General features: G+C 41.8%; 2 protein-coding genes across 3 annotated transcripts in view; both read right to left on the bottom strand.

The window, feature by feature from the left end:
* Positions 1 to 2,440: 2,440 nt before the first annotated feature.
* Positions 2,441 to 13,727, bottom strand: SLC22A2 (solute carrier family 22 member 2). The gene is made up of 11 exons (XM_030448674.1): positions 13,294 to 13,727; positions 11,176 to 11,279; positions 9,896 to 10,050; positions 7,633 to 7,801; positions 6,585 to 6,699; positions 6,374 to 6,480; positions 6,061 to 6,275; positions 5,533 to 5,641; positions 4,381 to 4,493; positions 3,192 to 3,291; positions 2,441 to 2,701 (listed from the first exon to the last, which is right to left on the bottom strand). The coding sequence occupies exons 1-11, from the start codon at positions 13,702 to 13,704 to the stop codon at positions 2,635 to 2,637; spliced, it is 1,665 nt and encodes a 554-aa protein (XP_030304534.1). The 5' UTR covers positions 13,705 to 13,727; the 3' UTR covers positions 2,441 to 2,634.
* A 99-nt stretch (positions 13,728 to 13,826) lies between these two features.
* The window catches only part of IGF2R (insulin like growth factor 2 receptor), a 60,103-nt gene continuing 49,846 nt past the window's right edge, over positions 13,827 to 24,083 (bottom strand). Inside the window, exons 41-48 of one of the 2 annotated variants that reach the window (XM_030448672.1) lie at positions 23,654 to 23,790; positions 22,570 to 22,684; positions 21,495 to 21,641; positions 20,567 to 20,751; positions 19,929 to 20,115; positions 18,703 to 18,858; positions 18,009 to 18,078; positions 13,827 to 17,596 (exon numbers count right to left, since the gene is read on the bottom strand). In XM_030448672.1, coding sequence (XP_030304532.1) covers positions 17,195 to 17,596; positions 18,009 to 18,078; positions 18,703 to 18,858; positions 19,929 to 20,115; positions 20,567 to 20,751; positions 21,495 to 21,641; positions 22,570 to 22,684; positions 23,654 to 23,790 — 1,399 coding nt within the window. In that variant the 3' untranslated portion in view covers positions 13,827 to 17,194. The remainder of the gene's footprint in view (positions 17,597 to 18,008; positions 18,079 to 18,702; positions 18,859 to 19,928; positions 20,116 to 20,566; positions 20,752 to 21,494; positions 21,642 to 22,569; positions 22,685 to 23,653; positions 23,791 to 24,083) is intronic. The other variant, XM_030448673.1, reaches the window with a different exon arrangement.

The following is a 24,083-nucleotide window of genomic DNA, read 5'->3' as shown; positions in this document are numbered from 1 at the left end:
AGCACTGTAGTGCACCACACCCACTGGCACAGTGGTGTTTGGATGCCAGTGCTGACAGCAACAGCAGAGGAGAGGAGCACTGCTTAGAAAGTGCCACCCACAACCACATTTGCAGCCAGGCTGTCCACCAGATGACACCAGAAACTTTGCAAAAGTAAAGAGCATTTCTTTTGGAAGCCCAGTTACTAAAGGTCAGTGAGTTCCCTAAATCATGAAGGTTTTATGTTCTCCTTAGGCACCGTCCTTATACTGCGGTTTTTAGTAGTTGGGCACAGGACAGGGTCTTTTTAAAGAGCTGGTCACACTTTCATTAAGCTGGACACAGCTATGTCCAGGTGCTCCTTGAGTTGTCTGAAGCACCCAAAGGTTGGGCTCTGAAATGCCACTGAGTCACACTCCAGCAGCTCCAGGAGCGTAAGCTTCAGCTGCTATTAATGGGAAAGAAAGTTAGCAAACTATTGCTTTATCTAAGCTGGGATGTTAGACAGCTTGTGTCATATAGAGAAGGAGATCCACTCCTACCCCATGCCCAGGACTCAAAAGCTGTCTGCACTTTGAGGGCAACTGTGTGCAGCTGGACCAAATTTGTCATGTTTCATTGACCTGCCAACTCCATGAAGTAATGCTCGGATTGACCAAGGTTGCCAGCAAGAGGCAATGGATGAAGCACATTTGCCTTTGAGATTCTTAAGGTGCCACTAGAAGTAAATGTTGATATAACTTGCAGGTGGCTAGGAAGTGAAGGAACACCAGAGCCTGCCAGATCTCCAGCTCCTGCTGTGACAGTACTTGAGGAAAAATATGCCGGTGTGATGCGTAAGGGTCTGTAGAGTCAGCTTTTATAGTTACTCATTTATTCATCCCCGTATTTGCTTTGCTTGTGTTCTTGCCATCTCCTCCTCCTCCGTTACCTTTCTGCAATTTTCAACAGGCTTCAAATCAACAAACTATAATAAAGACAGCTGTTCTGCCGAACTGTTCTTCTTTTGTTGAAGAACAGGAAAATTTCTGCAATCACACCAGGACACAAGCTCCACAGAACATCCAATTACATCACCACTGTTCCTCATGCCCATCTCAGGACCAGATTGTTTCTCTTTGACCCTGAAGCAATAGATCAGTTTTGCAGCTACCTGGGACAAAGTCATGTCACTCCAGAACTGTCCTCACCATCTCAGAGCAACTTCACCATGGCCCTGCTTTGCTGGGAAGGATGCTCCCCTGCCATTGAGGGCCTCACAGCAACACTAAACATTAACTGGGGCTCAGGCCAGTTGAAAACAAGGGCAAGATCTCCATACTCCCACGCCAGGAAGCAATCCTAGGGGAGCAGCAGACTGCCTGCCAAAGTCCAGCAACATTTTGCTCAGTTGGCAGCTCCCTCCCTACAGACAGACATTAAATGGAAACAGCATCTTGTGCTCCACATGTAGCATCCATATTGAAAAAAAAACCTCACAAAATTTCCCATCCATGTTAGGGACCAAAAAGACAGAAACAGTGAAAAGGGAGCCACAGTACCCCTGTGTCTGTTTTCCTCCAGACAGCAAGACGGTCACAGCCCCTAATGGGTAGGACTAGGAAAACTGTGACAGGTGCTGGATAGTTCTTGGCAGATTCAGCACTGCCCCAGTGCTCCCTGAGGCTCAGGGCCCCTGGCCAAACCACAGCTCATAGCCCTGCAGGTCCCTAAGCCTGAGCCCAGCTCACTCTGAAGGGATGGCCCTGCAGGACTGCCCCCTCCAGACATGTAGAGATATGGCTCTGTCCCAGCCCCATCCTAAGCCTCCAGTGAAGCAGAACTTTGGCAATCTCTCAGTCCCCTGGACTTTTCCCACCCTGATTAGAGTATCAATATAATATTTTTAATAAAATTCTTCATTTCCGCCCATATTTATAATGCTATGTAGGCTTAGAAAAACACTTTTATAAAAAAAAAAAAAGTGTTGATTATCCACTATAAGGTTGATATTAAGACAAACATAGCAGTTAAACACTGAAAACTGAGCAAGACTATTACTTTATGAAGGACTATGAGTATATCTCCCATGCATCTCTTTTTATGCTCTGAACCTGCCACATGCCCATCATGGTGAGTTTGAGGACAGCCAAGGAAAGGTCTGATGAGGACTACCACTGTACATTCACATGGACTCACATGAATATCACTACGTGTAAGGGCGAGAAAATTAAAAAAAAATCTGAGCAAATTTGTTGCAAGTTGTACCAAGATTTTATGAGGTCTTGTAGCCATTTTAGATCCATAATAGAAGTAAAGCTCTGTTGTAATTCACTACCCTTTCCTATGGCCAAAAAACAAAGGCAGACTTCACAGAGGTTTATAAAGTTTTGTTGGGGTAGACCCCACCATCCTCAAGTAAAGATTTACCTCCATGCTGTCATCCACAAAGCTAATATGACAAGTTCCCAGCTCTAAAACATATTTATATTACAGACTACAAAGAGGGAAGCCACTATGCAGCAATAGGAACAGTTCCATCAGAAACTTTCAGACACTGTAAATAAAAGATAGGGAGACAAAAAAGATGCAACATGGGGGAGAGTATTTATTCCAATTTATCTTTTCCTCCCAGTGCCTTAAAGCAAGGGTACCCACAAAGAGTTATGCCTTCTTCAGTCACGGTCTACTTCTGACGTTTGGACATGGAGATAGATCTTTTTGGCCTTTGGAGTGCTTTGCCTGCAAGACACGAGCAGCAAACCATAAATATAGCTGTTCAGTGAGCACCCAACTTCATGTTCTTCATTCGCCCTGCCTCTTCCCCATAGGAAAATGAGGAGCTAATCCTCAACTCCTCTAAAGTTGCTCTGGCTCCTCAGTAGATACAGGTGCTTCACTTACCACAAAAGTAGCAGCTATCAAGAATGCCCTTTTTCTATCCCACAAGATCAGTTCTGCTTCTTAAGCATAATTTATAATAGTGGTGTATCAGGTTTGAGAGTAGTGCAGCTGTTCACAGGCAGTAATGGCCTGTGGTGCTTGTTTCCAGGTGCCAAGGTAGACAAGTGATAAAAAGAAAGTCTCCCAGCTAGATATTGAGAACTAACTAGCATCTTCTTGGAAGCATAAGAGGCAGCCAAGTGACCCCTGGTCTTCCCCAAAAAGCTCTAGGCAGGGATTTTGCTCAATTTTAAGTGAAACCTGCTGAGATTTCATCATCCTGATTTACCTGTGAAAGTTTTCAACATCTTCAACAGTCTCAGGCAAAACTCTTCCTTTAGTTTCAGGTAGGAGCAACACCAGTCCTCCCGCCAACAAACCAAGAACAGCTTCAAATTGAACAGATGCACAAAGAGCTTGTTAACATATACCAATTCATAGCATATACAGCACTTTCATCTGCCTGGCACAAAGGACATATGAATGGCATATTATTTTCTTCTTCATACAAGATACACACATCAAGGCTCTATAAGCATCATGCCATCACTGGGGAACATGCCAGCTATGTGGAGACAGCAATGAGACAAATTCAGCTGAGAGGTGTGCACTGAATTTGTGGCATCACAGGTTGGACAGACAACTGTAAAGAGACAAGAACCCTTTCTAGTCTGAGTGCATGCAAGGAAGCAGATTCCATTTTTTTTGCTGTTCACATAACTAGATTTAGAAAACACACAGAGAATGTGTTATCTCCAACTCAGTGTGATTAACTTCTCCACAAGTAATTTCTTTTGTCCACTTTGTAAGTATTTGACGCCCATATTTTAAATCTACCAAGCACCCCCCTAAATGTGCTGTCTCTTAAAAAAACCCTGCATACTGCCATTTGAGGCATTTTTCTATAAACAGTCTGATGATCTAAAGATTCAGAACAGTTTTGCAGACCCTGACCTGAGAGTTCAGGTCACTACTCTGCAAACACTCATCTTGCACTTATTTACCAACCTCTTGCCAAAGAGCTGGAGAATATCCAGTTAACAGACTGTCAGAAAAGCTGAGGTGTAACTGCTATACTTGTACTCCATTAAATAGGCAATTATGTAAAATTCTAGGTTGTGGCTCCTGGACTGAGACTGTAGATCTCACAGAAGAAGAGTACAGATTTTAATTCATCAGAATATTAATATTGTCCAAACATTTCTCAGCTCTTTGCCATCTGTGGAACCTGTAAATTCCCTCTAGCATCCTTTAAAATGCAACAAACAATAACACAGGCAAAAAGACATTAATGCATAATAAAGCTCCATGTTCTTATAAACTGAAAACTGTGGCTTTAGTAGATGGTAAGGGACTTCTGCTGGATTTGGATGGATGAATTAAACTCTAATGCCTTAGATCTTTTTTCTTCCCTTTGAAGCCTGGGCTCTGTCACTGCATTCCAAAAGCAGCTGGCAAGTAGGAGAGGTGGCACTTACTGAAGACTATCAATGGCAGATCGTGCCAGACTTCCATCAGTCTGTAGACAATGAATGGGACAATGATTCCACCAACATCACACAAGGAGGAACAGACCATCACTCCAAGGTTCCTGGTTCAGCAGCAAAGGGATTACATTAGCATCACAGCACTGCGGACTGAAGGGCACAGATCACAGTTCTGACCCTTGCACCAGGCATGCAAGCTCAGCAGACCACAAAATGTCAAAAGAGTTTAAAAAGCCCTAGTTTTCCACTGATGGGCACATCCAGAAGTTTAGACCTAAGTATTACAAGAATAAAAAGCTTAGCAAATAGGAACAGGAGAGCATTGCTGAATTGACTACCAGGCCCAGAGCGTCTGGGGGCACTCTCTGGATCAAGTAAAATGTAAAACATTATCTTCAGCACATCTTAGGTCACCTAGTGCAAAGAGTGATGAATGATCCTTCTGCTTGCTATACACTATTAAAAAAAAAAGAAATGAAAACTCCATTGTACTAATTATGGATAGAGAAATAAGAATAATAGTCCCTGTTTCATATGCTCTATAACTTTGTATGATCAGTGTCTCTCCATTGAAAAAAGGAGGATTAAGATTCACCTGGAAAGGACAGAGATATCCTCTACAGGAAGTGGCCTACAGTCACAGGGTAGAAAGAGGAAAATTTGAAGAAGAATTTAAAACCCAAGCTTTAGATTTCTGCAGTGTGCATGCATACATCTGAGCTATTCACTCTGCAGCCACTTACAAATAGGGAAATAATCCAGTCCTTATGTGACAGGCTGAAGTTATCACACATTCTCCCTACTGGACTCCACTCTGGACAGATCCATTTAACTGTTGTTTTGATGCAAACAGCATGCAAATCCAAATAGTACGTGAGACTTCATAACCTCATGCTCCCTGTTTATCTTTGCTTTTCCTTTTATTTCACTCACATAAGTTTCATCTGCCTTAAAGCACATTTGTTGTCTCCATTGATCTTTTTTAAGCATTCTACTCATGCTTCACCTGCTTTATGTTCAGCAGTACTCATGTAGATCTGACATATTTGAGGATAACATGGTGTAGCATAAAACACAGCATACGCAGTGGCTCCAACTATTTGTTTCTGGGCCCAATGCCAGTAGAGAATAGGATGCACCTACCTGATGTATGTTGGATACAGTTCAGTGTTTACAAAGCAAACCATTTCAAAAGCCATCGTGATTCCCATTCTCCCAATGCAAGCAGCAATCACTTTTAGCCAATGTAGATCTGCAGAGAAAACACTTTCAACACATTTAAAAGCATCCCAGTGATTTAGCAAGAGTCAGTTAATTCACCAGTATTATTTCAGGTGAGATCTCTGATCCCGTATCATTTGATGCTTTTTAGGGGCATTCTTTCACCTATGTGAAAGAAGGAATGGGGACAGCCAGCACTGCATGAGCCTCTGAGGCACAGGACCCCTCCCAAAGCAGGAAGGGGGACCCAGGTTCTTGATTTATTAGCAGTGCCACAAATCAACCTCATCTGTCAATGAGGCGTGCTGCTAAAAGCCATGAGCAGCAGCCAATGGCTGGTACAGGTTCATGGGGCTGGACCCCAGGAAAAGAGAGGGAGAGACAGGTGCTGTCCCCAGGAGGCAAGACCAGGGTCGGAAACCATCACACATCCCCATGCAGGTGACTCACCCTCTGGGATCAGGGCTGTGACAAGGCAGGCAGCCCCAGCCACCAGGTTTGACACAGCCCAGGGGTAGCGACGCCCAATGCGGTCAATGGTGACGATGATGATGAAGGCAGCTGGAAACTCAACAAGGGCAGAATAGAGGAAATCCAGATGCATGTTCCCAGCAGCTACTCCCATGTGCATGATGAGCCCTTGGTAAAGGACGGAGCTGGTGAACCTACGTAGAGAACACTCTGGCACAGTCAGTCAGCCAGAGGACCGAGCTCTGTGCCCCAATGGAGCCTTCGTGACCAGAGCTTCAAGAACAGCTCTTACCAGTTGTACATCAAAATTAACGTGTTTTTTCTCATCTGTGGTGTCCTGACAAGGTCAATGAGTGAAGGACTCTGCTTTCCACCATTTTCCTCTTCAAATTTAATATCCTTCAGAAGAGCCAGTACAAAGTACAGTAAGTTTCTGCTGATGGAAGTGATGGAAGGGACTATCATGATGCTTGCTTACATGCATACGTAAATGCTGAGCTCACCTCAAAATGGGAAGGCATCTTTTTCTGATTTTTTCTAGCTATGTCACTGATGATTTTCATAGCTTTGTCATTTTTTCCTTGAGAGATCAGCCACCTTGGAGACTCTGGGAGGCACCTACAATGCAAGTATTAAGTATTAATGCAATCAGAAAGCTCACATAGGACTCCCATGTATGGAGACTGTGGAGAGAGGACTTGGGTTGGATAAAGGGAGGTGGGGTTTTTCTTTAGGTTTTCTGTTTTTACCACTGCTCCACTTTCACCAGGAAAAGTCATATATATCCTGCTGCTGAAATGGGAAGAGGAACAGTTATGTTAGTGGCTTTAGTCAGAGATGAGCTTACTCAAGATAAATCTAGAAAGGCCTTTGAGCAAGAGTAGTGCTACCATTTTATTCAGCCTGTTGACCACAAACTGGCTCCTCTTAGGGAGCCATTTTCCAGTTGTGCCATCGCAGCTTGTGAAGAAGAAACAAGGCGGAGCAGCCTTGTTCAATTCACAAACATGGAAAAAAGGAGTCAAGAAATCTCTTTCTACTTTACTACTATTCCTAACTTCTCAATCCATCCAGACAGTTTCTTAAATTGAAGCAATCAAACTGTAAAATATCAATAAAAGGAAGGGACAGAACCCAAAATAAAGGCAAAACCACATGCCTCCTTTTGGATGGACCACAAAAAGCTGCAGTATTTTTTACTTAAAAGAACATGTAAACAACCTGTTACAGTTATGTTAGCATTCAGGGATATCTCAACAATCATCTTTCCAGCATAGGATCCACTAAGTTATGTCTAAACATTTATTTTCTTGTATGCAACTCTTGATGAAGACAGCAGATGATATTAAGCCACTCTCCCCCAGTGCTTTTCAAAGTGATCTGTCTTCTAAACCAAACTCAGGTGTGATGCATGGGCTAAGACAATGAAGTCTCAGTTGCTAAGGTGTCTGTTCCTTTTTGCTGTCTTCCTCCTCTTTGCACTAAGAAGCCCTGGGAGGCAGAAGCAGCTGCTTTTGGGGTGCTTTTGGGGAACAACAAAAGCCCATTTACCAGTAGTAGAGCAGGAAGAAGAAGCTCGGCAGGGTGACGGTGAGCTGCAGCCACCGCCAGTGGGGGATGGCATAAGCGATGCCATCAAAGACCAGAAGCCCAACTGAGAAGGCCATCTGGTAGAGGATGGCCACCGTCCTCCGGTACTTCGGACCGACGACTTCTGTCACTGCAAACACACACACAGAGAGGTGAGTGATGGCTCAGCACAGCAGTGACTCGCTCTTTGGGAACACTGGAAGGCCAATGTTCTGGTAAAGCCTTGAAGAAACCATCTTGGTAATCCTGGGCTTCCTGGCAAAGGTTTGCTTTGGTCACCCAAATTCTCGGTAAAGGAGAAAACACTCCTCTTAGTGCAGGCCTAAGGCATTCAGTACTGCCCTTTGTCATGGAAATCGGAGTAAATCACACATTCCTCAAAGTGCACAGATGGGTTTTGTTGTAAAATTTAATTCCCACCTAGATAATATGTTCAACCCAGTAACGAAACACCATATATTGCTTTCAAAGTGCAGCCTTTCAGCCTGCAGCTTACTCCAAGTATGTAAGAAATCCTTGTACCCAGGGATGGCATACAGCTCCCTGGTCAGGATGGCTTTCATGACTCAACTGCACAACACGAGATAGATGTTGAGTCTGGTTGATACACAGCTAAAAGTAACTATTCCAGCAGACACACACAAGCATACTCAGAATTTTCCATCCAGTTGTGTGATTTCAAGAAAGCAAACCAACTGGAAAAGGAACAGAAAAAAGTTATTTAGCAACTGAAGGAAGTGCTGTGTTCTGGAACCACGGATTAGCTAATGCTGCTTGGGCAAACAATGCACAGAGACAAAGACATCTCCTCAGGCTCAGCAGGAATGAGCCAAAAGTATCTGAAGGGTAGAAAAATGTCCCAGGATAGCATGACAACAAGGCTGCTTTGCCACTGTACCCTTTCTCTAGGCACTCAGTATTGGCCACCCCTAGGGAGACCATACAAGTTTAAATGGGCATTGGGGCTGATTCTGGATGATTACTCTCTCATGAGAGTTTCAAGGAGAATCCAGAAGTAACATGGGTGAAACCGGGGGAAAATATCAAGATAGGTCAAGTCATTGTCCTGATGAGGATTTTATGCTCTAAAATGGCATAAAGTTCCACAGAAGAGGTGGTGAATATTTCGGTTGTGTCAGGAGAAGATTTAAGAGGCCAAGAAAGCATCTAGAATATGCACAGGAAGGAACAATCATGTCTTGGCAGAACATAATCTGGACAGTGAACTAGATGTCTGGATTTTATTTATATCAGGCATCTGGATAATTGATTAGCAAGATGTTCCCACTAAAAGACTTAATAGAAGTCTTTCCTCTTAAGGTGTTGAAATTTACTTTTTTTTCCACTATGGCAGTAAAAGGGATCACTCAGAGCTATTCAATAGAGCCTCCTGACATCCTAACCCAGATAAGGCTCTATTGGGCAACATTTAAAATACTAGATTTTCTATCTTGGTGATTTCTTAGTGTTGGGTATTTTTGACAAGAGCCTGAACTTCACACCAGAGAAGTCAGAGAAGCCCTACCACACACCAGGATGGGGGGGTTCGGAGATGGTGCCAACCCTGCTGCCACTCAGCCATCCTTCACCACCACCCACAATGGTGCAAAGTGCTGGGAGAGGCACCAGCCCAGCCTCTGGCTCCCTGCACTGCTCTGCAACCACCCTGGCAGGTCTCTGCTAAGACAAGTGCACAGATACCCAGACAGCTTGTCCTTTTCTCAGCAAGTGCATGATGTTCTTCTGTTATTTTTAGGCTGTAAAGCCTCTGTTTGCCCTCTAATGTTCTTTGTGTCATAAAAAGTGCCTCAAATTCTCTCCACCCTTTTCCTGCTTCTTCACCAGCCTCCTCTGTCATCACTCCATCTGTGAGTGGGATGGAGCAGCTGCTGCCTTCACTGGGGCTGTCTCCTTCCCCAGCCAGTGCCCAAGGGGAGTGAGAGGAGCCCAGAGGCCCAAATCCAGACCACAGGGCAAATCCTATCTTGAGGTAACAGCCTTAATATACCACCCCTTGCTTGAGCTTTGGAGGCTACTGCTGTTTCTCCATAATGACAGTGCTAGCAAAAATCCTGAGAATTCAGGAGAAAACTCCTTGATAAAACACTACGGGAGATATTTTTAAATGGCTTTTGTTGAGGACTTGTTTTTTGCTTTGTTGGTTTTTGTTTGTTTGTTTGTTTTTTGCTTTATCTTCTGCTCCTGGGAAAAAGTCTGAACTCACCCAGGATGTAGCCTGCAGTCCAGCAGCCCTTGCTGACCAGCCCTTGCAGGAACCGGAGAATGACTATCCACAGGTAGGTGGGCAGGAAGACCAGAAGGATTCCACAGATGGCATTTGCAAAAATTGTATTTAAAAGGCAAACTTTACGGCCAAACCTGTATTGGAAGATAATACTTGCAAAGCAAAACACTAGTCATGAAAACACAGGTGTTTGAAACAAAAAGCTTTGTGCATCTTTGAAAAAGAAAAATATCCGAATTTGCTATAGAAGGGGTAGCTATATTCTTTTATTCTTAGCCCATTACTCACTTATATGCTTTCCAATGCCCTGAAAAATTGCTGTGACAACTGCCCTCCAAACTAACAAAAACTTTCATGAAAAATAAAAATGCCCAAATTTAAAGGACAATCACTCCTCATTTGCATATATCCAGATTGTGACTGTTATCCCCGAATTTCAGAACAAGCAGCTTAGCAATCCGTTTTTTTAATGGGGTGAAAAATAATAATATTATAAATAATAATTAATATTAGGATTTCTATATGTGCACCAGATTTAAAGAAGCTTTATATACCACAATCTTAATTTCAAAAAATTCTAATATGCATGGATCTTCTTGTGAGTGGGAGCACAGCTGGAGCAACTAATACTAACTGTCTAATACTAACTGTATTAGTCTCCTGTACTAATAGTCCTGATCAGGAGGGGAACAAGGGGGGCAAGAAGGCCTTCAAACACTGTCATTTGTTCTGTGCCAACCCCAGCTGGGGTGGGGCTACGGGGCCTGTCCCTGGTGGCTCTGAACAGGGAGCTGAAGAGGCCAGGACACAGGGATTTGTGCTTTTACAGTGACCAGTGCTCTACCTATCTGGCCACCCCTGTATCTACTATTTCAAAGTTTCTCTAAAGGAAGAAAGAGGTTTCCAAGCTGCAGAAACAAAAGTTGTGACAGATAAAGTGGGAGCTCCAAACCAGTGTGCCCTGGCTTCACTTGGCACCTGTGTGGTGCAGCACAGTCAGGAGTTTGGGGTGCGTGGTCCTAAGAGAGTGCTCACAAGCTCTGCAGGACTCACCAAGCAGGAGGTTTGTGCAAACCACCAGACATGACCTAAGAGCCAGAATGCTTGCTCCTCATAGAGCAACTGAACATCCAGTGGTTGATCTTATTTGGAGAAGAGCAGAGATGGTAGCAGTTGCAAAACCCTTCTTAGCCTTTATCAGCTTCGCTGATGAACGCTGATAAGGGAGGTCAGAGGGTTTGCTGTCAGCCCACACATACCTGTCAGCTATGTAGCCAATGTTTATGGAGCCAACAAAGAACCCAGCATTCACTGAAGACTGAAAGATGTCCAGCTTCCAGGAGTCCTCACACACCAGGTTAAACTAAAGGAGCAACCACAGTTAGATGCAAGAGAATGAGACAAGGAGCTGGCTCACATCCACAAGTTTCCTTTGCTTTAGTTAATGATTTAAATTTTTTTCTGGGTCAATGGCCATTTTATCAGCACCCAGAAATGCTACTGGTTTAATTGTTTCTAACATTAAAAGCAGGATTCAAGCCCCTGAGAAGTTCCCTGGTACTTCCCCTCTCATATCTCATTACAGAAAAAATACCACAATTGAGCTGTAACCTGTTAAGATCAGGACCATAGTTTATGTTAGGTCTTGTTGATCAAATCAAAACAGACCTAGTGACCACCTTGGGCTTTTCAATTTTTTCTGTAGATGGTGGTGAACATTTCTAAGCCATCTTGGTTGCCCCATAATCTTGTGTGCCACAGCTAATCCCTGCAGAACCTTCAGGACTAAGGGTAATGCCTTCACTAATGGTACCAGAGACGTTTACAAAAGCCTGCCTCATCCCATTTCCTATGGAGCACCATCTCCCCAAGGAAGGGTGGCAGGAGTTACCTGCATCTGAGCCTGAGGCCACAGCATTTTCTCTCTGCTCTGGCCTTTTCCTCAGCTAAATTGCTGTACAGACCAACGTGTCTGGAGACCAGGTATTTAATATCCAGGCCCAAGCTTTATACCACGTTGGTATGCACATATATTTGCCATCTGGGCTTCAATCTTACTTTAGTACAGATATACTTAAAAGTTACTGGAGAAGTTATTTCAAAAAGCTGTCCTAACGTGACTGAGAATCCCTCTTCATCCTACCAGTAGCTTTTATTCAAGACTATGCATCTTTAATTAACATAAACCCAGAAACTCCTCCTGATGCTCTCTAGGGCTTCCTATGAGGATATTGTGCCATGTGTAAATGTTTCCTCTGAGCAAAGTAACATGTTTACTCTGCTCTGGTCTTTCCCTTACTTGGCTGCAAGAGCAAAGGACAACACAGGAGAGCCCAAGAGCTTTCACAGAAAGCCACATTTGCAAGCAAAGCACATTACCAAAAGTGCACACAAGTCTTCTGCAGAGAAATGCGCCTGCTGCGCTGCTGCTTTGTAGAAGTCCTGGGTCACTCTCTGTGTGAGGCATCTCACTTCACACTTTAGTATCACACAGTCCATACTTTGCTTACATACCCTTACAGTTCACCACCTAAAATCTCACTTCAACTTCTTACAAAACTATAAATGCTGAAGTTGCTAGAGCACAGAATTTAACCACTCCTATGTTTATGTTAGATATATTGGGGAAAGAACCTTGGCTTCCACCACCTCTAAAAATTTGGTGGAAATTTCTATGACAAAATAGTTTGTCATCCCAGATACTGATTTGCTTTTAAAGTTAAAGCACCTAAAACCCTCTAAGTACCCTCAATACAATTTCCAGTTTACTCATATCTTCCAAGACCACAAAACAGCTGTTGGATTTTCTGCAATTAATTGCCAAATTAAGATGTGTAACTGCAGGAGGAAATTACCTTTCCCAACAGTCATTGCCATTTAATCTTAAACTGGAAATAAACTTCAAGATACTTGCTCTATTTGAAATAAAAAGAAATCAAGACCTCCCCCAAAATCTGGGTGCAGACCCCAGGGAGGTCAGTACAGTGTGCCCGCTGGGAGCTGGGCCAGCTCTGCTTGCAGTGCTGGGGGCTGCTGACCCCTCTCAGGAGCTGTTTACATACCTCCACCAATCCGACCTCTCATGTGATGGGAGTTTCATTCAGAACTGGCCTTTATCTGCCAAGGGATTTATTTGCTGAAATACGCTTTGCTCCCCAGCTGGAGATAAAAGCAGATCCCTAGCAGCCAGGGTAAGGTCTTGCAGAAAGGACACAGGGAAGACAACTTGCAAAGTGCCCTGTGCAAGTTCACAGCAAGAGGATCCCCTCACCCAGGTAAGCAAGAAATCATTTTAATTAGGTGACAGCAGTGCTCTTCCACATCCCTCAGTTTGTCTGTAACTGAGGGGGCAGGGAAAGGGGGATATTTGTTTTTACCTCTGTCACAAGAGAGGTCCCTGGGGAGTTGTAGACCCAGCCATCCCGGCAGGGACCAAGGGGAGCGGCGCTCCGGTTGCCCACAAGGCTGCCAAGGGGGTCGGTGCAGCTGACGCCTGTTGTGTTCCAGTCCACCTCATACCTCCTGCAGCGGCTGCTGAAACTGTCCCCGTGGCCACCCCACTCGGGAACAGTCAGATTCAGCTGCTCCTCCAGGCTCCAGCCACAGCGCTGGCTCAGCTCAGCCACCCCGGGGCTGAAGCAGCGATGCTCGGGGATGAACCCAAAGAAGACGACACCCACGTACACCGGAGTGAAGGCAGCAGAAAGCAAACAGAGGACAAAGAAAGTTTGCTTCTGGAACCTGTCGAATTCCCCAACATACTCCAAAATGTCATCTAGGGTTGGCATTTTGGCATCAAAACCACCCCAAAATCCTCATGTACGTCCTCTCTGTGGCACTGATATATTTAGTTGGCAGCAAAGCTACTTAAGTAACAAAGACATTTGACCAAAAGTCAAGACTAACTCCATAAATTATTAAACTACATGTTGCAAGCTTTATTTTTAAGGTTTCGTTTGAAATCAGACCTTAATTCACCCAGGAAGAATTTGCATTTAACCCCTAATCAGAGCAAACATGTTTCTTTTCTCCAGAAATGCCGCTAACAGCCACAGCACTTCAGGTTGGTATTTTTGTTTTTAGCAAATTCTGACATTCAAGGAGCAAATGAGGATGGACAGTTCCTCCAACATGCAAGCAAAATAAAGGTTTAATGTAGCAGTTACTAGGCACCACATGTGAACAAGGCTTATCGACCATGCTCTACAAAGAGTAGGTATGTATAGTGGGGAACAGAAGTGAGCCACAAGATGGTAAAGGAACAGCTTTCATGCAAACTGCAGTACTGTGTATGTCCCACCCCTGCAGCCACCTTCACCTTCCACACTCAAGGAAAATTTCCTCCACCAACATCAGGAAACACAGTTTTCACCTGATCATATTTTTGCAGTGGGAATAGCTTTGGGAAGTCATAATACAAAATTATTATATTACAGCCTATTTCTCACCACAGAAAAATGGTCTGGAAAATGACTTGCATAGGTTAGGCAACTACACAAAAAAATTAAGACCTCCCTCTCAATACACTCCAAAAAATAAACAGGCTCAGGAGGCCATTCTGGACAGGGGACAGAAATGGAACCAGCTCTTCACCTGGTCTCACTGCCAGAGCAAAAGTGGCCTAACCATCTGTGACAGATGCTTTGTGGACCAGCATCCTAAGATCATTCCCTGCATCATAGATGTGTTCCTTCCCCTTACCTCTTCTCAGGCAGGAATGCCTGAAGCAAGATAAACCCCTCTCCTGCAGCCACTCACAGCTGTGTCACCCCAAGCCCAGCATGGCACCATCCTACACCAGCCTTTTGCTTCCATGGTTGCAGGGGATCCATGTGGGGTTGGGGAGAGGGACAGGGACACAAGTGCACAGCAGCCACCACACTCACAGCCTGCCCCCACAGCCTCCTCAACACGATGTTTGCAGCCAGCTGAGGACAAGGAACCTGAACTCAAAGCCTGCTCAGGAAGTGGGTGAAGTTTAAAGCCATTAGGCTTAAAAATGCACTCAAAACCCCCTCACATCACTTCTTTCTTGTGTTTTTGTTTAACCAGTTGGTAATGGTGTGTATTAAGTTCCACAGACCTGGAAAGGTTAGATCCAGACTGGGACTTTGTTTCAGATTTCCCATCACTCACTCTGCAGTCCAGACAGGCTTTAGGCAGCACTGTGCCATGCAGGGGGGGTTCTTAGAGGCTCACACTTGGACTGTTGACTGCCAGGGGTTTGGCTCCTGGCCCAGATGTTTGTAGGTAATCATCTGGTCCCCCTTATTTTCCTAACACTTTGCTACCTATGGTTAAGCAGGGTATTCTACTGGAACAACAGTCTCGTGAAGTCAGTCATGCATCCAGCTTTCAGAAAAATAAGATTCAGTCAGTCTGTCTACAAATGCTTAGATAAAAACTGGGCAATAGTTCCCAAACTAGGCACTGAAGTCACCACTGGCAGCTGAATTATTGGAAATACATCATTGATACTGCTCAGATAAGCACTCTCAAGGCAGAGTACCTCTGTTCTACCAAAGCCTTCTATGCTATGTCCCAGTGAAGAGACCACAAGGAGTTATGCCTGGAAGTAACTTCAGGTAGCAGCTCATCAATCAGACAACCCCAAGATGTCAGCCTTGAAGACTTGGGAAAGAGAAGCAGCAATTTTCAACATCCATTGAAAGAACTCTTGCAATGGTAAATGACAGTATTAAAAATACTGTCAAGCCTTTTCCTCCCAAATTAATCTAATGATGCTTGTGTTTTAAGTATGACGAGATGCAACTTTAGCTTTAGTTTTATGATTCACATATTAACTGGTAACAATACAAGAAGAATAAAGCCCAAGTCTGATAAAAGACAGTGTACACCACTGAGGCTTACCTATATATTCTAGTCTTTGTCAAACATCAGTTCATCTTGAGTGACAGATAAAGATAGTGGCTCAGACAGCAAAAAAAGTAGATCACCAGGCTGATGAGCAGCATTGCAGACTAGTAAGAAAGATTCCAGACTTGAGATGTGGGATTTCTAATACCCACTTTGTATCTTTTATTGAAACTGTTGAATATTTTATATTACACTATTTTGATTCAAAATGGAGTTTTTATAAAAAGAAACCACTGTTGAAACTGAGTAAGCCAGCCAAAAAAAAAAAAAAAAAAAAAAAGAAGAAATTTTAAGTTTCAAAAAAATCTGACAATTGCATTTACTTGTATGATGTTTTGAAACCCTAACATTGCTCATAAAACTGCTATAAAGTAATTGGACTTGCATTCACTGCCAGCAAAATATCAAATCAATGACCATGGCCAAGACTGTAGCAGAAGACCTAGAGCTTAAGCTATCAGAAAATATTGTCCCAATTTTTTTTTCTTGTAACTAATACCAGAGAGAGTTATTGTGCCGACTAGGGCTCCTCTAGTTATTGGTGATATCAAACAGGGCAGTGCAGATGGCATTATAGGAATTCTGACTATGTTCTTGAAAAGTCTGGTTCTCTGTGCAGTTGGCCTAGTCCAGCCATAATCTAAGACAAAAAAATAGAATCTTTGGATGCTTGTCAGCTGCTTAGGCAAATACTGATTAAGTCAGTCATATGACCAGTACCAAAAAAATATCATGCAAAGAACAGCAACCATTTCAGGCTAAAGCTATACAGAGCTGTACCTTTCAGTCAATACCTCTGAACCAATGATCTGTTTAAATTAGAATGGATATTCAAATTTACAGGATAAATTAGACCAGTTCCAAAATTTACATCAAATCATCCCAACACACAAAACTTATAATTTTCCTTGTCTAACAATGGGTGAACCCATAGAATAATACCCTGCCGGCAGGAAGAACATGTTGCTGTTAAGCAAACCTGAGTAGAGAGGATCAATAAATACAAGGAGTTAAAATGCTAGTAGTCAGATAATTTGAGTCTCAGGAGCCAGGGGCTTCGTTGAACCTTAATATTCTCCTCCTTTCAAAGGTTTCTCTTTTTTAAGCAAGCACTTAACATTTATGCTGAGGCTTAAAAAAAAAATAAAATTAAAAAAGTGTCCTGGCTAGAGAGAGTCAATATAACTCAGCCAACTGGATGTTAGAAATCCAGTCATTACTGAACAGATCATTGTAAACAACCAAGAAATCTTTCTTCTTCCCTTTTCAATGGTTTCCTGTTAAAGGCAAAATTCAGAAAAATCTTTCAGGATGAAGTCCTCATATTTGGTTGGAAATGTTGTCCCGTTATATATAATCTCTCTCTATATATATATATTTGATTAGGCACAAGAGGGGTTATTAAATATTCAACAAGTCCTCATCACTATCATCATGAAATGATACTGTATTTGTAGAGTTCTGTGCCTGATGCTGGCCTGGCTTGGCTTTTGATTTCCTTTCCCTTCCCCCATTCAGCAAATAAGCTTTGTCATCACTTCCCAGACTGGGTGGCTTCTTTTGTGGGTGCTTGTTCTTGTCCAATCCTCTTCCTGTCTGAATCTTTACATCTGGAATGGTTAACACTTCATCCTCACTGTCCAGGTCATCCACATGGAGAGAAGTAAAAGCTTCAGATGTAACAGACTTGGTCGTAATGTGACCATTTTCCTGCCCTCCTTTTGCCATTCTTTGATTTGGTGCAGCAACTTCCTCCATAAGCCACTCTGTTTCATTCTCATTAGCTTCTTCTTCACTGTTTATCTGCAAGAAAAAGAAATAAACTGCAAGTGGCAACTGCATATACCACACTGGACTCTGGCACACGGTCATCTCCTCTCCTGTCAAACCCCACACATAGCCTTGGGTTTAACTTAATCATAAGAGTAATATTTCAATAGCATGCTTAGTTGTCACTATGTCTGAAACAGACTTCTTTCTGTGCATTTATATATTATTTGGCTATTTATGGGATTTTCTTATCTCCCAAACTCTATCTTCCTTTCCTATTTCACAATATGAAAGTAGACAAACCTATGCAGCTCTACTGAAGTCACACAGTATGGTTTCCATGCACTGAAGGAAACAGGAATTAAGGGATGTATTTATTAATAAATGCTTTATATAAAGAAAACCTTGACAAGAAACAAAACCCTTGGATTTGCCATTGTAGTACCTTTGTGTACTTGTAGGAAACACCAGATGCTCTTCTGCAGCAGTTCGTTATCTTGGTTATTACAATTTCCCTAAAGAAGAGGAAGAATATAGCATTAGGGAGACTCTACCCCCCTCATTAGCCCTCACTTTTCTTCAATGGATCTTTACTATCAATATAAAGCATTTCACCATTCAAGCTGCAAGCTATTGCACAGTGACATGTAACGCTAGATTAAAAAAAATTCAGTCTGTGATGATGCACATCTTCCCCCTTACCACAGCTTCAGGGTGACTCTTCCAAAACACTTCTGGCTTTTATGTCTAAGGGGAAAGAAATCACACTTTTCCAGAAAGCAGAGAATCAGCAGGACTTTCACTTGTTTCTTGCTGCTGTGGTATGGTTCCAGTTTCACACCACAAAAGGAGAAGGCTACGAAATACTATTTCCTTCATATACACTATGAGATCTGTTGTTTTGCCCTCCTTAATTAACAGTTGTCCACAAAAGACACTTAGCCCAAATTACCCGTGTACTCCAGTCATCTTTACACAGACCTTCAGACAGCACTGGGGAATTTGGAAAAGAAACAGCTGCTTAAGAGTTGATGTTGCCAACTGAGAAATAACTTGAATCTCTATCTTTCACTACCTCCCTTCCTCAGGGAATCTGATGCCTACCAAAGAACCCCTAAAGCCTCCCCATCATTTCTTACCTCCTCTCTTTTTTATAGAACAGCAAGATTATTAGGCATGCAGTGAGAACAACCAGGAGGACACTCAACACAGCACCAACAGCCTGACTTCTCCTTGAAAGGCCTTTATGTATTTGGGTCTCCTGGTGCCCATTGCTTCCTGGATCACTGGTTGATCTAATAACATAAATTGAGATGAAAAAGACAAGTAAGCTCTACTGACCAATCAGATGAAACTAGATTATAAACAGATTCAAAGAAATTAAACACACCACACCATCCTGTCAGTCCTACCTAAGAGCTATAAGGAACCAAATTCTGGAGATTTCATTCTACATAACAATCACTGAAAAAACACAAAGGTGCTGTACCTACATCCTGCTATGCTTTCCAACAGCACATACAACCGACTACAGTCAACATGATCAGGTACTTATAGAGCTTACACAGCAGCAGCTATGCATAAAAAGCTGCTATTTTAGAACCAAACCTGCACCTGAGCAAGAAGCAAAAGCTACAGCAATTGGTTACCTTCTAGTTCCACAGACCTCAATACCTAATTGCCTACTCAAACCAGAATAAACTGTTTCCCTGTGTTTTCAAAGTAACAGCCAGAAAGTGAACAGTCCTAGAAGAAGAAACTCCACTTTTTTGCAGTGAGGCTGCCCACATGACAAGAATGCTGGTAAGCATCTAGATGAAGTCACTCTGATTCTAATACTGTCATCTTATTACTCCTTTTTCGATCTGTTGGCACGTTGATCACAATTAATTGCAGAAATGCCTCATTATTCCTTTAAGACCTGTAATGATTTTCAATCTGGCATAAAGTACACAGACTGGGAAGGCCAATCTTTGTTATGGCTTTGAAGTTTTTCAGAAATTAAGGCAAGGACAACAAAAACCTTACCTAAATACTGGTTACTCCTCTTCGTAACATGAAACATCGTGCCCTGTTAGCAACACTAAGTTTTACTTAGTAAAAACAAAAATATTAATTTCACCATGCTTCTCTATTTCCCATGTAAACAAGCAGCTTTAGGTCCAGAACTTGCAAGAACCTGGCAAGCTTTTACTTAGTGGTCATGTGCCACAGATTACATCCAAGAACATCATTTTAATCTACCCACAAGTCTACTTTTTTTGCTTTTCATTTTTTCACAATCACCGTGATGAACAAATACTAAAATGCCTTTAGCTGAGAAGTGGTGATAAAAGCTGCTTTCAGAAAATGGTGAACTACTCACATTAATGGACACACAGCAGACGTGTACCAGGTAAATAAATACTGGCAATCTGCTGTCTCATGAAGGAATTCAGGTATGCCCTCCTTTACTTGTTGATCGCAGTGGAAGAAAATGGTTGAAGACACAAACTTTGTTTTATCTTTACCACATCTGGAGTCCGATGAAAATATGACATCCAAGTCATCGTCTACAATGAGAAGAAAAACCTTATAGTTTACTACTTCCTTGAGAACACCAGCACTAGACCCTGGAAAGTTATGTATTTGTTTTGCAGTAACTGATTACACTTTACAGTTATCTGCAGATGAGTTTATACTTTCACGCAGGAGATTCCATCAGTTGCTGTGGAACAGTGGGCTAAGCTCTTCACAGGAGATGCATTGCTTATGCAGAACAAGCACAGAGGAAAACAGGAGACCAAGTCTTCTATCTTGTATTGTTTCTACCCAAGTCTTTTCAACAACTGTCTAGTCCAAACCCTATTAAGACCACATCTGCAATTGAGCTTACACCGTACCAAAAAAAACACCTAAATTCTGCTAGATACACCTTGACAGAAATAGATTAGCAAAGATGTTGTGAAACAAGAACCATTTTCTGATGAAACAATTCTCATGGGCTAGCAAGCAAATACTTACCCTCAACATAATATTTAGCTTTTCTGGCAGAACCAACTCTCCGGAATCGATGTTCATTAGTTTTGACCTGGCAGATGTTTGCTCCAGAGCATTCTGGGATACTTGAATTTCTTATACCAGAAAGTTGGATTTCATATACATACTTATCACCATTTGTCCGTATGTCACCAGAAGCCACGTATAACCTGAGAAAACAGATGGCAGGTATATTCTTAAGCCTAAACTCACAGATTTAGGTTATTCCTAAGACATAAGATTGGCAACAGTAGGAGTTGCTACCACAGGCTGATTCCAAAGCAAGCTAGAGTGACTTATGCAGTATCCAGAAATAATCATAGAATAATCATAGAATTGATTATGAATGATGCAGGGCTGAGGCTTCCTTCCTGAACATTAGAAATAAGTACTATATTTTGCATACATATAATCTAAGAAATCACAAAAAGTAAACTTTTCTTGTTTAATTGTAGACAATAAGTGTGTAAACATATAAACACCTCCAGAGGATTAAGAAACTAGAGAGAGAAGCATGATTCAGCAGCTCATACGCAAGCCAGCCTACTGGCCATAAGACTCATGTTGTGTGCCCTGTAGTTATGATAAATAGCATAACTTAGTTGACTTCTCCAGAAGGGTAGAAAGTTCTGCCACAAGCATTACATAAGTAGTATTTACAATTGTATCCTTTCACACTGCGGGTCAGAGTGAAAATTCAGAGACTCATAGTTATTTGTTCTAGCTTGGAGGCTGAGCTTGCTCAACTATGCCTTTAATCTACCCTTACACGAAGGTTGTTTACTTTGTCTTTACTTAATCATCTCCTTCTTCCAGTACAGTTCTACAGAACTAAGGTGTGGGTTTTGGTGGCTGTTGGGATTTTGTTGTTTTGGAGGGGTTTGTTGTTTGTTTGGTTGGTTTTTTTACTCACTTGTCATAAACATCCCCTAAAGAAAAGTTTTTCCCAGTTGCAGTATTAATAACTGTTCCATTCACCACTTCCACCTCCTGCTGCTTCACAGCACAAGCTGCACGTGTGTCCCAGGTGATGTAATAAGCACAGTTTTCTTCATCAATCCTATCAAACAACAGATACAACTCATAGTTCCAGGAAACAGTACCAAGTGCTTAGTATCTTGAGAAGACACAGCTGCCAACCCACCAGTGTGAATGTCCTGCCTAAGCATCATGCCAAGATAAACCTAAAACTGTCCAGCAGCACCAAAAAGAAAGAAGAAAAAAAAAAAGGCTACTTAAAGAGCTGCACTTTACTGCAGTTCTAAGACCTAAAAAGACCTGGCTGCACCTGAAGTTCCTACTTCAGAACTTCAAGAAGTCACATAGCATACCAGAGCTTTTTATCCAAATATTTGAGCTGACAAACACTTCAGACTGTGCTTTTGGCACCTTTAAAGTGATGCACATTACTTTACTAGTACAAGGAGTATAATAAGCTAATCAGATTTTGCTGCCTAGTTCTTTGACTCATACAGATCATCTTGCTCAGTTTCCCAATTCTACAAATACAGAGTTAAACAAAACAATACTGAGCAAAAAGCTATCAAGTCTTTATAGTATTTGTCATCACGCATCTATACCTCACTTTAAACAGCTTCTGGTTTAATAATCTGAACTGAGGCAACCATAAATGATGTTTTATTAGCTCAATCACCTATCTGTAGTAAGTGTTCTCTACTGAACGGATGTTGAGTAAACTTGAGTGGTTTTACAACTGACATTGAAAACAATGGCATCTCAGCCACTGCCAAATCTAATTTGGAGGTAGAATGCTTATTTTTTTCCCTAGAAGTTTTAAGATAAATATAGAATACAGTTGTGAATGGAAATAATCAGATGCAGAAACTTCAGGAAAAAAACACATCTTACAAGTACAGACCAAGGACTATTTTAGAGACTATCCAACAGATAAGACAATCACTGTCCTGAGACAGTTTACTAGAGGAATAATCCATGAAGATTCAGTGGTATGTTAATTTGTTACTCACCTCTGCAGCATTGGCATGCCAACTGTTTTTGCACACTTCAGTTCTATAATTGTTGTTACTTTCTTGTTTTTCCCACACTCCTGTCTACTGGAATAACTGATATACACTGTATCACCTAAAAAAGAAAAATGGTGACACTCAGATTTTTGTAAGCAGCTGTCAGAAAATCCCTTTGCTCATTCTTCAGACTTCACTACTTTAGATTTACTTCCAGGATCCTTTTTTCCCCTGCATAGACTATGTATCAACTACAACACTTCAGGAAACTGAGGTCTTCACACTGACAATGATTTAAAAAACATTCCTCAAACACCTTTATATTTAAATTGTACCATGTGTTCAGGTCATCAGTATAGCATTTATTAACGTTTACATTTAGATGTTATTTTTTAAACACAGGAGTAATATATTCATTTATAAATGAACTAATGAATAAACATTTGCAATACATCCCATTGTCTTTGAAGCTGGATGGAAAGTTTTGAAAATTCCCCTCAATTTCAAAAACTCAGAAGCAATTTAAAAATATTCTTTAAGCAGAAAACTTGAGTAATGTCACAATTTTTTTTTCCACTTAGAAGTGACAACAATTAGTCATCTTTCACAGAGTGCTTTAACTGAAAATGTTACTAGACATAGAACAAGTCTTCCACAACAGGATGAACAAAAATAAACACAATCACAGACTGGCTGAAGTTGAAAGGGACCTGTGGGGAGGTCACCTGGTCCAAACTCCTTGCACAAGCAGGGTCACCCAGAGCCATCTGCCCAGGATCACATCCAGACAGCTTTAGACTGTCTCAAAAGTAAGAGATTCCAAAACCTCATTGGGCAACCTGTGCCAGTGCTCAGTCATTCTCACTGTAAAAAAGTCTATCTTGATGTGCAGATGGATCATTAAAGACAACACTATTTGCTTCAATGTCTTCTCATGGTTTAAACACCACTTTAAAGTTTGAGTAACAGGAGATTCAGTAGAAAAGATATTTCAAAATAAAGGCTTCACCATAATTTAAGCACCACTATAGCTAGGTTGCAAGATTCAATCATCTCTACCTCCCTACAGGAACAAAGGTAACTCTACCTGTCATATTCAGCTTCTGTGTATGAACAAGTCCAAGAACCTGAACATCTCCATTGTTGCTTTTTCTGCAAATACTGGCTCCTTCAGGACAGCCTGTGGGTCCCTCATGTACACTCTGACAGAGATTCACATAGTACCTATAAAGAATAGGGTAGACAAAATGTTTTTAAAGTTAATTAGGCTAAACTGAAAAAAAATGAGATGTAAACTTCAGAATCATTGAGGGAAGCAAGCCAGACTGAAAGAAATTAAATATTTTAATTAGCTAACAGAATAATGTATGTACTAAAGCTTAGTCAATTACTTCTAAGTACTATTTTCAAGTAAATGACACTGAAAAAAAATCATAGCTTACCAAATTAGTTCACCAGTTAAATTTGACCTTGGTCAAAACAAGAAACTGAATCCAAAAATGCCCTAAGTTTTTACA

This window comes from Calypte anna, chromosome 3, assembly GCF_003957555.1.
Source record: "Calypte anna isolate BGI_N300 chromosome 3, bCalAnn1_v1.p, whole genome shotgun sequence".
In the NCBI taxonomy this organism is placed as follows: Eukaryota; Metazoa; Chordata; class Aves; order Apodiformes; family Trochilidae; genus Calypte; species Calypte anna.
The sequence above is the reverse complement of the archived record's forward strand: the minus strand, read 5'-3'. Positions and strand labels throughout refer to the sequence as shown.